This window comes from Heterodontus francisci, chromosome 23 (genome assembly GCF_036365525.1).
Source record: "Heterodontus francisci isolate sHetFra1 chromosome 23, sHetFra1.hap1, whole genome shotgun sequence".
Classification (NCBI taxonomy): domain Eukaryota; kingdom Metazoa; phylum Chordata; class Chondrichthyes; order Heterodontiformes; family Heterodontidae; genus Heterodontus; species Heterodontus francisci.
The window spans coordinates 61,122,699-61,137,896 of NC_090393.1; the positions used below are offsets into that span (position 1 = coordinate 61,122,699).

General features: G+C 42.5%; 1 protein-coding gene across 3 annotated transcripts in view; it reads left to right on the top strand.

Moving 5' to 3' along the window:
• The first annotated feature begins 224 nt into the window (after positions 1-224).
• The window catches only part of eif4enif1 (eukaryotic translation initiation factor 4E nuclear import factor 1), a 79,629-nt gene continuing 64,655 nt past the window's right edge, over positions 225-15,198 (top strand). For all 3 annotated transcript variants that reach the window (XM_068055393.1, XM_068055394.1, XM_068055396.1), the window contains exons 1-4: positions 225-583; positions 1,092-1,206; positions 7,414-7,487; positions 9,089-9,222. In XM_068055393.1, the coding sequence (XP_067911494.1) occupies positions 1,096-1,206; positions 7,414-7,487; positions 9,089-9,222 (319 nt within the window). In that variant the 5' untranslated portion in view covers positions 225-583; positions 1,092-1,095. The remainder of the gene's footprint in view (positions 584-1,091; positions 1,207-7,413; positions 7,488-9,088; positions 9,223-15,198) is intronic.

Here is a 15,198-nt window from a genome sequence, read left to right on the forward strand (position 1 = left end):
GGCCGAATGCAACAAAATATGGTCGTCACTCTCATTCGCCTGAGGGGCCTTCGGTTTTATGTTTTATTAAAAAAAATTAAAGAAAAGCAGGAATGAAACTGAGTTTAAAAATAATAAAACGCACATTGGGACGGAACTGGTCTGGTGTGTGTGTGTTTTCGTGGTTTGGTTATTTTTTGGTTGGGGTCAGGCAGGCGGTTGGTCTGTACATCCGGGTGTGTGAGGCGGCTGCGGCTTCTTAGCGGAGCGGCGGCGGCTGTTGCCGAGGTTCGGAAGTGGGGGCCGAGCGTTGGTGTTGTTGGAGCCAGTTAGCATTCGCCGACTGTTCCTGCCGCCGCTTTCTTTGCTGGGTTGTGTTGCCCTGTCTTGTGTGCCGGGAGCGTGTTTGTGCGAGGCTCTGGGGCTGCCCCACTGCCCGGGGCCGCCGGTCAGCCTCCCTACCGGCAGCTCCTGGTTCCTGGCAGAGCAGTTGGGGCCCCTGCCACCCAGGGGAAATTTCCCACTCTACCCTCTTTAACCTCCCCTTCTCTCCATCCCATCCACACGATATATAAGACTGGGTGTCTCTGGTGCCCTGATTGAGGTATGTGTGTGAATATAGGAAGTCTTCAGGGTTCGGTACTGTAGGAGAGGATCGTTGTATCCTGTAATTCAAGCTGCTTTTCTGTAATTCATATTTTGTTCAATTTATAGCTTCCTCCGACTTCAAATAAAGTAGCTGAGCGAAGTGTACTGTTGGGAAGGTTCCTACTCTACCTTGGCTGTTTCAGTTTGGGGATAGATTGGCCTGTACTAAAGCTTTATTTGTCCAATAAAAAATGCTTGTAGATTTTTTGGCGGGGGTGGTATTGGGTGACTTGATAAGTAATTTATTTGATTTGTTAAACTTTAAATAGTGCCTGTATTATAATGCAACACCATTGTTAAAACATTGGCTACAATGATGTTGGGTACCTTTTTTTATTTCTCTTGACATATTCATTTTCAGTTTACTAACTTGTATACCATGATAGCAAGATAAATTCTTGTGGCTTTAAAATTAACTCTAGTTGATGGGTTTTTTCTGAATTTAAAAATTATTTTGTTTGAAGGTCTATGATTAGGTTTATTGCAGCCATGGATAAAGAATGGATTGAAGAAAATGGAGAGCCATTAAGTGATTCGCTGAAAATGTGTGGTATGAAAAAACCCTATAGATATTCTAAGGTAAGTGCAATGTGGGGGTGGCTATATTTTCTTGACTGACTTTATTCATAGCAAGGAATTGACTAGGCTGATAGCTTTTGATCAGATAATATCAAAGCCTACAAGCCTATGTTTTGTGGGATTTCTGTCAGTAATAATGGGTCAGTATGATGGTTAGATTGAAGAAACTTGTCCTGTTGATCAGGAACTATTTTGAAGTGTCCTGGTGGCTGTGCTGGGCCTAGCCAAAAGTAATTGGAAGAATCTCCTTAATTGTTTCTACTCAGCTGCAATGAGTTAGTTTAATAGTTCCATGTAGTATCAAGGGCTGTATTTTGGAACATGACTTAAGGCAGATGTTGTGGTCTGCTTTGGTGCCTCTGTTTTATAGTAAGCTGAAAAAGTGCAGTATAAACCTCTTGATCTCCACCTTTTATATCAGTTGCAGGTTTTGTATAATTTTTTTGTTCGAGATGCATTGTTTGTGTCGTCACCATTTATTGTCCTTGGGAAGGTGGTGGCAGTGAGCTGCTGCTTTGAACTGTCGTTTGTGGTGGTACACTGACGGTGCTGTTAGATTGTGAGTTCCATGATTTTGACCTAGCAATATGAGATGCTAAATCAGAAACTTGCAGTCATAGGTCTTATTAATTGGAACCAGTTTGTGTAGTCAATGCCTTGGAGTGGTTTACACTGCTGTAAATTGAGTATTTGTATGAAGCAGGACTGACTTTTACATCAATAATATTGGTTTAAATATACCCTCAGGCTCTTGTGTACGAGCTGAAGAATTATAATGTGGAAGTGGAGAATTGCTTTAAGATGCTACTTATATGGGGGAATCTTTTTTCTAATTGAGGCAGAAGATGGCAGTGTTAGACAACAGAATAATATAATATAATGTTAGAAAATAGAATATTCCCCATGTTTTCTAGGTCAGGAGTACCATTGCCTAATGCAGAATACAAGTTGATTGACTTGAAGCTGCGGTGCCCCCCACCCCCCCCCCCCAGCCGTACATAAATCTTGCAGGAATAACTGTGCACCAATAAAAGTGGTTTTGAATAATTTCCTTGGAATTAAGAATATAATTACTGATGGGAACATTTAAAATCCATAGGCACAGTATGTGAACTGAGATTTGGTGTAACTGGGTTGGTGCTTCGTATTCATATTAAATACAGTAATTCATAAGTCCTATGCTTTAATTTGCTTTTGGTCATGTCCTAGTTAATGTTGGTCTGTTGGAGCCAAATGAGTGAGTGTGCTTGTTTAGTTGAGCATTTGTGTGAATGGTAAAACAGTAGTCAAACCACTGACCACCTCCAGGTGCTTATCCATTGTCTCCTGAGACAAGGAGGCCGAAGAAGAGAGTTTATTCCTATTTGTATTCCATCTGAAGGCACTTGTGTTCAGTTCCTTAGTTGGAGCTGTCCTCTGTACTTTGCCGACATGCTCATTGCTTATGTATGAGGTTAGGCTGAATGCTGCTGGAATATTTGACTGAGGCTCAGCTGAGCCTGACCTGACATCTCCATATGTTTGCCTTCCCGTGGGTGTCATTATTTATGATTAGGAGTGAATTTTATTCTTGGCCCCCTTCTTGCCCATGGTTACTAAACCCAATTACAGTTTCCCCACTGCTGTAAGCTTATAATGCATCGTTAGTGAGGGATTAGATCTATCACCATGGAAATCATTTGCTTTTCTTGTGTGTGTGTAACTTGACCAGTCATATGTTAGCAGTTATTGTAGCACAGAAGGAGACCATTTGGGCCATTGCACTTGTACTGTTTACAAGAGCTTTCCAATTAGTCCCATTTCCCTGGTCCTTCATGTTGGCCTCCAGATTTTCCTATTTTTGAAATGTTGATTCCGTTACCTTTTGATGGTTGTGAATGAAATCTGCTTCCACTATCCTTTTTCAAGTCATGCTTTCCAGATCATCATCTCATTGTTAATTATAAGCACAAAATTCTCCTTTTCTCCTTCTGAATCTTTAGTGAATTACTTTAAATCTGTATACCCCAGATAAATAACCCTCCTACCAGTGGAACCAGTTGCTCCCGATATGAGCAACACTAATAATTTTGAACATCGACTAAATCAACCTTTCTCTTTCTGTGGTATATAGAGAACCATCACTGCTTTCCCAGTGTCTCCGCCTAGCTGCATTCCTTCATCCCTGTAATAAAACTGTCCAATTTTAGGCTGGGAACTCTGGCTGAGGTCTAACCAGTGACTTCTTTTTAAGAAAAAAAAAAGCAAACTTTTTGTTCTCTAGGCCTCTATTTATACAACTCAGCATCCTGTATGCCTTTATCAAATTGTCCGACCATCTTCAGTGATCGATGATTGCGACTGTCTCAGTTCAAGCACCCTCTTGAAAATAGTTCTTTGTTCGTATTGCCTCTCCACATTCTTCCTTCCAAAATCCATCGCTATATTCTTATCCATTAAATTTTATCTGCCATGTGGCTGTTCCTTTCACCAATCTAGTATCCTCACTATTACAGTTGAGTTTTGTTACATAAATTGAAATTATTCCCCCATACCCAAATCCAGGTCATGAATATGTATCAAAAGAGCAGTGGTCTTAATACTGACCCCTGTGGGGGCGGGTGGTGGCCACAAGTATTTAGTTGCCTCGAGTCTGAAACAACTGTTCAACACTGTTCTGTCTTAACTTGGTATCCATGTTGCTACTGCTCGTCTTAGTCTTTTTTTACTAATAGAGTGATTTAGTGGCAATTTATCAAATGCCTTTGAAAGTCTCTTCAGAACAAGATCAGCAGTAACTTAAGCCCTCCATTATTTAGTTGCAGAATTTAAATCCAGTTTGTCAAACATGATTTTGCTTTTAACTAAGCAGTGGTGGCTTTCATTTACTAACCAAGGTTTTTGTGACTATTTATTTTGTCCAGGTTATGGCATCCAAGTCTTTTTCTGTGTTCGGTGTCTATAAATTCAGTTGTTGTTTTCGGCCACATTTGGTGGTACATGACTAAGCATTTCCTGTTTAGAGATCTGAGTATCCCTGACTTGCAATACAGAAAGTAATCATCTTGTGTTATGATTCACATGTATCCCTGTACTTTTTCTGTTAAGACTTCAAATGTAGAGCACCTGGGTGCAAGTGTTAGGTGAGATTTGTTGGAGAACTGGGCACACGTGTAAATTTGATATCATATCTCCATACACAGTCACAAGGTGACTTGGGTGTACAATTGGGTGGCGCAGTGGTTAGCACCGCAGCCTCACCGCTCCAGGGATCCAGGTTCAATTCTGGGTACTGCTTGTGCGGAGTTTGCAAGTTCTCCCTGTGACCGCATGGGTTTTCGCCGGGTGCTCCGGTTTCCTCCCACAGCCAAAGACTTGCAGGTTGATGGGTAAATTGGCCATTGTAAATTGCCCCTAGTGTAGGTAGGTGGTAGGGAATATGGGATTACTACAGGGTTAGTATAAATGGGTGGTTGTAGGTCGGCACAGACTCGGTGGGCCGAAGGGCCCATTTCAGTGCTGTATCTCTAAATAAATAAAAATTTTCCCTGTGAAATATTTCATTTTTTCAGATCGACAGCAGGAGGGTGGGCTTCACCTTAGATTTCACAGTGCTACAGGAGTGGACAGGAATTGGGATGGGAGGGCATCAAGACAGAGTATGTTTGTGGCTGTAGGCTTCACAAACCCAGGCATGGTTTTTTAAGTGGCATATCTCCCTTCCGACTCTTCTCTTCAGTCCAGGTACCACTGATGACTGCTGATGATTTTAAGTCTTAAATCCATTAATGAGTTCATTTTTTTAAAAATAAAAACTACTTCAATTAAGATAACAATCCCAATCCCCTCTTGGCTAAGCCAGGACATAAATTTCTCATCATGTATGTATATGGTTGTTAGCAACATTTTGTTCAAGAATAATATTCCTAGCATACGTGAACTAATCTGACCTGCGGTTCTCTGCAGGCTGAATTATCCAGAGCATCTACAATTCCTGTGGCAGTTTTCAGAGCTTGTCTTTTAAGCATTGCATCCTCTGGAACAGTTGTCAAGTTGAGTTTTCTGTAGTCCACTTGAATGGGTGTTTCACCACACAAACGCTGAGGGTGGATTGCTGCTGTGGATTCGTCCACCAGAAAATTATGCCAAAAGGTTAACTTAACATTTTATTGAAAGGATCTGTTTCGGCACCATGGACAGAGATTTGCACCTGCACTTTCAACCTATTCAGATCAGAGACGAATTCTCTGGAGCCAAGGCTGTCCTATGACAATGCATCAGTGTTTTATACTTGCAAGCTTACATTTGTGTTGGCTCTTAATTCTCTTATTAGCATCTACCTTAACAGTTTACTACAAGGTACCCATAAAGCAAGCATTGATAGATCATAATTTCAGCCGACAATTCGTTTGGTAGGCAATGTGTGCAACTGAGCCAGAGACATCAGGACAGCTCACCACCACCACCTTGAGGGCAAGTCAAGATGGGCAAGAAATGCTTGCCTAGCCACTGATGCCCACATCCAATCAAAGAAGAAACAGTAATACTGGCCAAGGGGCAGAAGCTGACTACCTGCTTCAACAGATGTTCACTGGGGGACTGTAGGAGGGAAGCCATTTTGTTGAAGTGCCAAAGTATAATCTAGACAAAACAAGTAATTATGATGCCACTTTCTAAAATTGGATTTCTTGTTTTTCTCATGGCAAATTCTCATCTGGAACTGAATTTCTTGGTCCCTGGCATACATTTCAAGCCTGATTTTGTTGCTATTCCTAATTCTTTAAGTGTCATTGGGATATCAGTGCTACTTGAATGTTTGGCTGGATTCAAACTGAAGAATGTCAGGTGAAAAATCTACCAATTGGTGCTGTCCTGTGCGTGTGTGCGTGCGTCCGTTGACGTCGCTTAACTCAGCACAACGCAGGTATTGAAACTGCGATCTCCTGATGTCTTTGGCTCGGTTATACACATTGTCTAACAAACAAACTGTCGGCTGAAGTTGTTATCAAAGCAATATTTGTTAACACTTGGGTCCCTTGCCGTAAAGTGATGTAGGGGCTAATAAATTAATGAATCAGCATGAATGTGAACTTGCATGATTTAAAGCTAGGGGCATGTCCTGTTGCTGGAGTACCATTTATCAGGATGCTTGCTTCTGTTGCTTATGGTTGTGAATGATTGCAGCATTAGGCACTAAGTAGTATTTCTTTGTGTGAATCTACATTGCACACCGACCATGGAAGATTGACTGGATCCTGTTCTTCAAAATCCACACTTTTTTCTGAGCATGTTTCACTAGGTAGTGAATAGGGATCATTGCTGAATTTAATCCTGTCTCCCCAGTTCTGATTGTGATGTCCAAACTACAGTTTATGATCCATATCTCCACTAAACTTTGGAGTAGCTCTGCTGCTTTTCCTTAGCCCTTGTGATTATGGCTGAAGGCTTCATGTGTTTTTTGTTTTTCTGTCCTCCCCACTCCTTTGCTGTTCACTTCTGGCACCAGATGTGATTGCATGCTGCTGCAGACTGGGTAAAAATTCTTGGCCAAAGTTTGTTGTGGAGTTGGGTCGCTTGGAACAGTAACAGGAGGTCTGAATTAGTGGGAGTGGAGGCAGTAACAATGCTAACCTGAAACTCGCAGGGTGCAAGAGCGTTGCCTTGGTTTGAAGGACAAATATTAAGCCTCGAATGTGCAAGGTCACAAACCCTGGCTTTTCTAAGCTTCCTAGTGATGTTGGACAACTTGCTAGTAGTCCGTGGACGACTATCACAAGTCTAGTTGAATAATTAGTGAGCTAAGAACAAAAGGTTTGGAAAGCCCCCAGGTCCAAGGTCCCTGAACTGTTTGTAAATGGACCAGCAACCACCTTGGTTAAGACCTGTATTGTGAGCTGATGGACTGAACCTGGCTTTTTCTTGGTCTGTGGTTGTGTTATGAAAAGGTAGTTTGAAGTACTTGAAGAATTTTAATTTCTGAAGGGGTATTATCTTCAGGGAGTAGGGGGAAGCCGAGTACCAAACTGTTAATTGCTGCAGAAGCTGAAACTTGCCTATAATATTGTAATGTTTCGGTATCCATTCTGAAATGTGGCGTTCAGTAACTTCTGCGTGTGAGCTTTTATTTGCTAATTATAAACCTTTTACCAGATAGAGCACGCTCAACAAAATCTATGAAGTCAGACTACCTTATTTATAAATAGTTTTTAACACTACTTTTTTGTGCAGGAAAAGCTACTCGAGATCAAAGAGTACCCATATGCCAAGCAGAGACCAGCATGCCTTTTGGAAAAATATAACAGGTAAATATTCTTTTTGCTAATTATTTAGTCACAGACCAGTAGATTCTAAACAGTTAAAAAGTGAAATGGATAATTTGATGGCATGCAGGTATTTTGAAATAATTGCTTGTGTTGTAAAAAAAATAAGCTGGTTCTTCAATTAATTTGACAATAGTAAAATTTAAATTTGAATGGCCTGTGAAATTGAAAATATTGTACTTTTTACTGCTGCTGTTAATGTTGGGCATGTTCAAACTGTATCTCGTGTCCTAGAGGAGCTTATTTCTGGAGCAGCACCCCCAGAACTGCACCCTTTTTTTAAAAATAAAAGCTTTATTTTAGGAAGTTTACTCCTGGATGTACTCGGGACACCAAATGTCTCAGCTGAGTTTTGACTTTATTAGTTGCACTTGTGACTGATTTTTTTTTTAATATAGTAAAATCACAGTTGGGGTTGTCGAGTCAAGGCCAGGGTGTATTAATATTAGTGTCCATTTCATGCAAGTAAGGACTTGTTATGCTAGACGTCCCCCAGTATTGACCACCCAGGTGTTTAGATGGTCGTCGGACACCATGTGTACAGCCTTATAACCATATAGCACTTGAGCATTGTAATAAAGACTCATTTTCTTTTCTACTCTAAATCATTCTTTGCCAGTTTAAGACTGAAGTCATTGCTTCCCTTGGCCTTCCTCCTAAAACTGAAGGAATTTAAGTTTATTAAGTCACTATTTGCCTAGCACTACAGGATTTAGTTTCCCAGTTCTCAGACTTCCATTCCATGTCCTTACTCACTTGAGTGAGGTGGTACAAAGGAGTAGAGTGCAAAGCACTGAAGTTATGCTGAACCTTTTTATCTTGTATGAAGAAATAAAACACATTAGGTTTAGGCCCCAGCTGGAGGGCATGATATTCTTTGAGGGGGGTGGTGTTGGGGGGGGGGGGGAAGGAGGGAGTCAGGCTCGAGAGAATGCAGAGGACAAGTACCAGAATGAGGTGCATCAGTTATGTGGATTGGAGAAGCTGTGGTGAGTTTCCTTAGAGCAGATAAGGTTGAAGGGAGATTTGATAGAAGTGCTGAAAATTTTGAAGGGCTTGGAGTCAATTAGGCAAAAGTATCAACTGGCAGAAGGGTCAGTAACCAGAGGATGAGATGATTGCTAAAAGAACCAGAGATGATGTGAGGTAATACTTTTTTACACATGAAGTTATGGTCTGGAATCTCTTCCTTGAAAATGTATTGGAAGCAATTTCAGTAATGACTTTAAGGAATTTGATGCTTAAGAAAAATTGCATGGGTGGCTATGGGGGGGTGGAAAGCAGTGAAATGACTCATTGACTGACTAGGTTTACCAAAGAACAGGCCTCCTGGAATAATGGTCATGTACTTGCTATATTCTGACTGAGATGTGCATTGAGAATGCCTATAAAGTTTATTCACAAGTATGTATTAACTAGAAACTTTAAATTTATTTTGTGGAGGTGCAACATGAGTTTGTAACATTAGTACCCGAGATTCAAGATGCATATTCATCAAACACCAAGCAGTGAAATCCTCAATTATGTTGCACAAAACAAATCATTTTTCAGGTGAATTAACTACTTTCATCTGTTATCTGCAGTGAAGGTATCTGGGACCCTGAGAAGTGGCATGCGTCCTTGTACCCCAGTTCGGGCAGAAGTTCACCATCAGATGGGACTAAGAAGGATTATGCTTTGGATCTGGACAGGGCAGTTCTCAAACGCAGAATTGCAGGTGAGTGTGGTACAAAACATTATCACCACACTTCACAGGGTTAAATCTTATTTTTGTGGCTGAAGTTTTTCCTTTTGGGCAAACTCTCAGACTTCAGATTCTCATTTCTATCCGACACATTGTAGGTGGCTAAAGAATGCAGCTCTATACAAGCCACTGGCAAACCTTGGTTCTTGAAGTCTCAATTCTCTGAAGATAGCAGGCAATAAAATTCATTATCCGCATCTGGTTCCTGGCACTTAACCCACAGTTACTTTTATCAATTAGCTTCCCTGCCCTATGCCTACAGCCTTCTATTGAACTCGTGCATTCTAGTTGTAAGTCTTTGGGTCAAGTGGATCGCAAAATGTTGGTATATTGATATGCAATTTATTAGGAAGGCAAATGGAATCCTATTCCACTCCACTGCAATCTAAGTGATGAGACTTTTGCTATGCTTGTACCAGGTGTTGGTGAGACCACATTTGGAATACTGTGTACAGTTTTGACCACCTTGCTTACAAAAGGATACCATTGCATTAGAAGCAGTTCAGAGAAGGTTCACTCGACTAATTTCTGGGATGAAGAGTTTATTTTAGGCAAGGGTGGGCCTGTATCCATTGGAATTTAGAAGGATGAGGGGTATTAATATGGGAAATTATAAACTGACAGGAAGGGATAGAGTGCAAATCTGGAGTAAATCAGTCAAGGCTAGACATTGCAAAAATAAGAACAAAAATAAAGGCTATCAAATGCAAATAGCGTTTGAAACAAAACAGATGAACTGCGTGCAGATTGAAATAAGTATGATCTCCGAGGTATTGGAGACGTGGCTGCTGGATGACATGGATTGGGATTTGAATCTTGAAGGTTAATGTTTAGGAAGGACAGGAAGATAGGAAAGGATGGAGGGGTGGCTGAGTTAAAAGATGTTGGCACAATTGAGCAGGAGGATGTAAGTTCAGGAAACCAGGATGTAGAAGCAGTTGAAGTAGAGAGGTGAAATGATCAAGGCAAGAGTCCCTCGGAGTGCTGTACAGGCCCTGTAACAGTAACCACGTGATAGGACAGTGTATGAAAGTAGAAATAATGGGTTCTTGTCAGAAATATATGGCAATAATCATGGGGTATTTTCATGTACTGAGATTGGAAATACACTGATAAAAGTAGCCTAGATGAGTTCATAGTATGTTTTCGGGATAGGTTCTTACAACAGCACGTTCTGGAGCCAACCAGAGAGCAGGCTATGCTACACGTGGTGTTGTGCAACAGAATTCATTGATTACCTTGTCATGAAGGTGCCCCTGGGTAGCAGTGGTCATAATATAATTGACTTTTACATTAAGTATGAGGTAGAGAAAAATGGGTCCAAGACGAGTATTCTTAACTTAAATAAGGGCAATTATGAGGGCATGAAAGAGCGAGCTGAAGTGAACTGGCAAATTAGGTTAAGGGATCGGTCAACAGAGATGCAGTGGCAGACATTTAAGGGGATATTTCAGAATACACAGAATAGATACATTACAACGAGAAAAATCCCAAGGGGAGGACCCACCATTCGTGGTTGGCTAAATAAGTTTGATACTATCCAATCTTACAATTAGATGCTTTTTCTCAAAGATGGGTGGCAGGTCAAACTATTGGACAAAATATTTTACAAAATTACTAAGCTTAATAAGAGAAAAATTAAACTATGCAACAAAGCTAGCTAGAAATAGACAGATACTAAAGTTAAGTGAGTTTGTTCTACAGTGAGTGGGGAATTATTTATCTTTAAATAAGATGGCAGATGAATTGGACAGGTATTTTGCATTGGTCTTCACCAAAGAGGAAACTTGTTAAATCTCAAATAGCTATCGAGTCAGTGGTACGGCATAGAAACAGACCCTTCGGCCCACTGCGTCCATGCGACTGTAATGCCTATCTATACAAATCCCACCTGCCTGCATTAATTGCATATCCCTCTATGCCTTGCTCATTCAAGTACCTGTCCAGATGCCTCTTAAATGTCGCTACTGCTCCTGCCTCCACAACCACCTCAGGCAGCTCATTCCAGATACCCACTATTCTTTGTGTGAAAAATTTACCCCTTTGATCCCTTTCAAACCTCCTCCCTCTCACCTTAAATCTATGCTCTCTAGTTTTAGTCACCCCTACCATGGGAAACAGACTCTGGCTGCCTACCCTATCTAAACCTCTCATAATTTTATATACCTCTATCATGTCCCCTCTCAGCCTCCTTTGCTCCAGGGAAAACAGACCCAGCCTATCCAATCTTATAACTCAAGCCCTCCAAAACAGGCAACATCCTTGTGAATCTTTTCTGCACCCTCTCGAGCTTAATCACATCTTTCCTGTAGTGCGGCGACCAGAACTGCACACACTACTCCAAATGCGGTCTAACCAGTGTTATGTACAACTGTAACATGCCGTCCCAACTCTTGTACTCAATGCCTCGGCTGATGAAGGCAAGCAAGCCATACACCGCCTTCGCGCCCTGTCAACCTGTGTTGCCACTGTCGGGGAACGATGTACTTGCACCCTAAGGTCTCTTTGCTCAACAACATTCCCGAGAGCCCTGCCATTCACTATGTCCTGCCCTTGTTTAAATTCCCAAAATGCATCACTTTACATTTATCTGCATTAAATTCCATTTGCCACTCTCTTGCCCACTTTCCCAGTTGATGTATATCCTGTTGTAACCTTAGACAACCTTCTTCACTGTCCACTATACCACCAATTTTGGTGTCATCTGCAAACTTACTAATCATGCACCTTACATTCACATCCAAGTCATTAATATATATGACAAACAAGAGGGCCCAGCACCGATCCCTGCAGCACACCACTGGTCACCGGCCTCCAATCTGAAAAACAACCTTCCACTACCGCCCTCTGCCTCCGATCACCAAGCCAATTTTGTATCCAATTTGCTAGCTCACCCTGGATCCCATGTGTTCGAACCTTCTGGACCAGCCTAACATGCGGGACCTTGTCCAAGGCCTTGCTAAAGTCCATGTAGACAATGTCCATCGCCCTGCCCTTGTCAATCCTCTTGGTCACCTCCTCGAAAAACTCAATCAAATTCGTGAGACATGATTTCCCACGCACAAAGCCATGCTGACTATCCCTGATCAGACCATGACTATCCAGATGCATATAAATCCTGTCTCTCAGAATCCCTTCCAATAATTTTCCCACCACTGATGTAAGGCTCACCGGCCTATAGTTCCCTGGCTTATCCCTGCTGCCCTTCTTAAATAAAGGCACAACATTAGCTATCCTCCAGTCTTCCGGTACCTCACCCGTGGCTAACGATGATACAAAAATCTCTGCCAGGGCCCCAGCAATCTCCTCCCTTGCTTCCCATAGCATCCTAGGATATCCCTGGTCAGGCCCTGGGGATTTATCCACCTTAATGCACTTCAAAACCTCCAACACCTCCTCCTTTGTAATGTTGATATGCTCCAGGATATCGCTGTTCTCTCCCTTGAACTCACTAGCTTCCATGACCTTCTCCACGGTAAATACAGACGAGAAGTATTCATTTAAGACCTCGCCCATTTCCTGTGGCTCCACACATAGATTGCCACACTGATCCTTAAGGGGACCTACTCTCTCCCTAGCTACCCTTTTAACTCTTTAATATACTTATAGAATCTTTTAGGATTCGCCTTTATCTTATCTGCCAGGGAAATCTCATGGCCCCTTTACGCCCTCGTAATTTCCTTAAATTTAGTCTTACATCCCCCTATACTCGAGGGCTTCGCTCGATCCCAGCTGCCTGTACATGACATATGCCTCTTTTTTTTTTTTTTGTCATGACCAGACCCTCAATGTCCCTTGTCAACCAAGGTTCCCTAAACTTGCCAGCCTTGCCCTTCCATCTGACAGGAACATGCTGGCCCTGAACTCTTCCTATCTCACTTTTAAAAGCCTCCCACTTGCCAGATGTCCCTTTACCTGTAAACAGCCTCTCCCATTCAACTTTTGAGAATTCCTGTATGATGCCATCGAAATTAGCCTTCCCCCAATTTAGGACTTCAACTGAGGACCAGTCCTATCCTTTTCCATAACTATCTTGAAGCTAATAGAGTTATGGTCACTGGTCCCCAAGTGCTCCCCCACTGACACATTAATGACCTGCCCATCCTCATTTCCTAAGAGGAGGTAGAGTGTAGCCCCTTCTCTAGTAGGGCTATCCACATACTGCTTCAGAAAACTATCCTGGATACACTTAACAAAATCTTCCCCATCTGATCCCTTAGCACTAAGGCAGTCCCAGTCAATATTAGGGAATTTAAAATCACCTATTACAACCCTATGATTCCTATACCTATGTGATTTCCCTAAATATCTGCTCCTCCACTTCCCTCTGACTATTGGGGGTGGGGGCCTATAGTATAATCCCTTTAAATCTGCAAATGGGAGGGAGGAACTCAAGAAAATTACCAATCACCCAGGGAAGTGGTACTGAGCAAATTGTTGAAGCAGTGGGATGGCAAGTCCTCATGTCCTGATGGACTTGATCCTAGGGCATTAAAAGAAGTGGTGATTGAGATACTTGATGCTTTGGTCTAATTTTCCCAAAATTCTCTACATTTGGGCAAGGGTCCATTTAGATTGGAAAAATGTGGCTAACACTACTTTTTATTCAAAAATGGAAGGAGACTGAAAGTGGAGAACTAGAGGCCTGTTAGCTTCCAACATATTCCCCAAGACAGATGTTAAGCTATTAAGATATTATCACAGGGCATGTGGGGACGGTAGACCCACAGAGCTGTTGGGAAGGGAGTTCTAGGATTTTGACCCAGTGACAGTGAAGGAACAGCAATATAGTTCCAAGTCAGGATGGTGTGGCTTGGAGGGGAACTTGCAGGTGGCGTTCCCATACATCTGCTTCCCTTGTCCGAGGTGGTAGAGGTCATGGGTTTGGAAGGTCCTGTCTAAAGAGCCTTGCTGCAGTGCATCTTCGAGATGGTACACACTGCTGCCACTGTGCGTCAGTGGCGTCTGTCGTAGGGAAAGTGTTGGAAGCTGTTCAAGAGGTTATAGCAGGGCACTTGGGGGGGGAAAAAAAAAGCAAGGTAATCAGGCTGAGTTAACATGCTTTTGTGAAAGGGAAATCATGTTTAACTGTCTTAGAGTTCTTTCAAGTAACGTGCTGTGGATAACAGGGAACTGGTGCATGTACTGTACTTGGATTTCCAGAAGGTCTTTGGGAGGTGCAGTGGTTAGCACCGCAGCCTCACAGCTCCAGGGACCCGGGTTCAATTCTGGGTACTGCCTGTGCGGAGTTTGCAATTTCTCCCTGTGACCGTGTGGGTTTTTGCCAGGTGCTCCGGTTTCCTCCCACAGCCAAAGACTTGCAGGTGTTGGATAAATTGGCCATTGTAGATTGCCCCTAGTGTAGGTAGGTGGTAGGGAATGTGGGCTTACTGTAGGGTTGGTATAGATGGGTGGTTCTTGGTCAGCACGGACTCAGTGGGCCGAAGGGCCTGTTTCGGTGCTGTCTCTCTTTCATATAAAAAAAAAGGTGCCACGTCAAAGGTTACTGTGGGAAAATAAAAGCTCATGTTGTCCTTTTTCCCTTTATCCTTTTTGGCCTCCTTGTCTCAACAATGGTCAAGTGCCTAGAGGTGGTTTGTGGAGCAGCGCCTGGAGTGGCCATAAAAGCCAATTCTAGAGGGACAGACTCTTCCACAGGTGCTGCAGGTGAATTTGGTTGTCAGGATTGTTGCACAGTTGACTCTCCTTGCGCTTCTGTCTCTTTTCCTGCCAACTGCTGAGTCTCTTGGACTCTCCTCCCTTCAGCTCTGCCTTTATAGTTGTCCGCCAGCTCGGGCAACCGCTGGCAGCTGGCTCGCAGGACTTCATGTCGAGTTTGCAGATGTCTTTAAAGCAGAGACATGGAGGGCTCGTGGGTCTGTTGCTAGAGACAAGCTTGCTGTACAATATGTCCTTGGGGATCCTGCCATCTTCCATGTGGCTCACGTG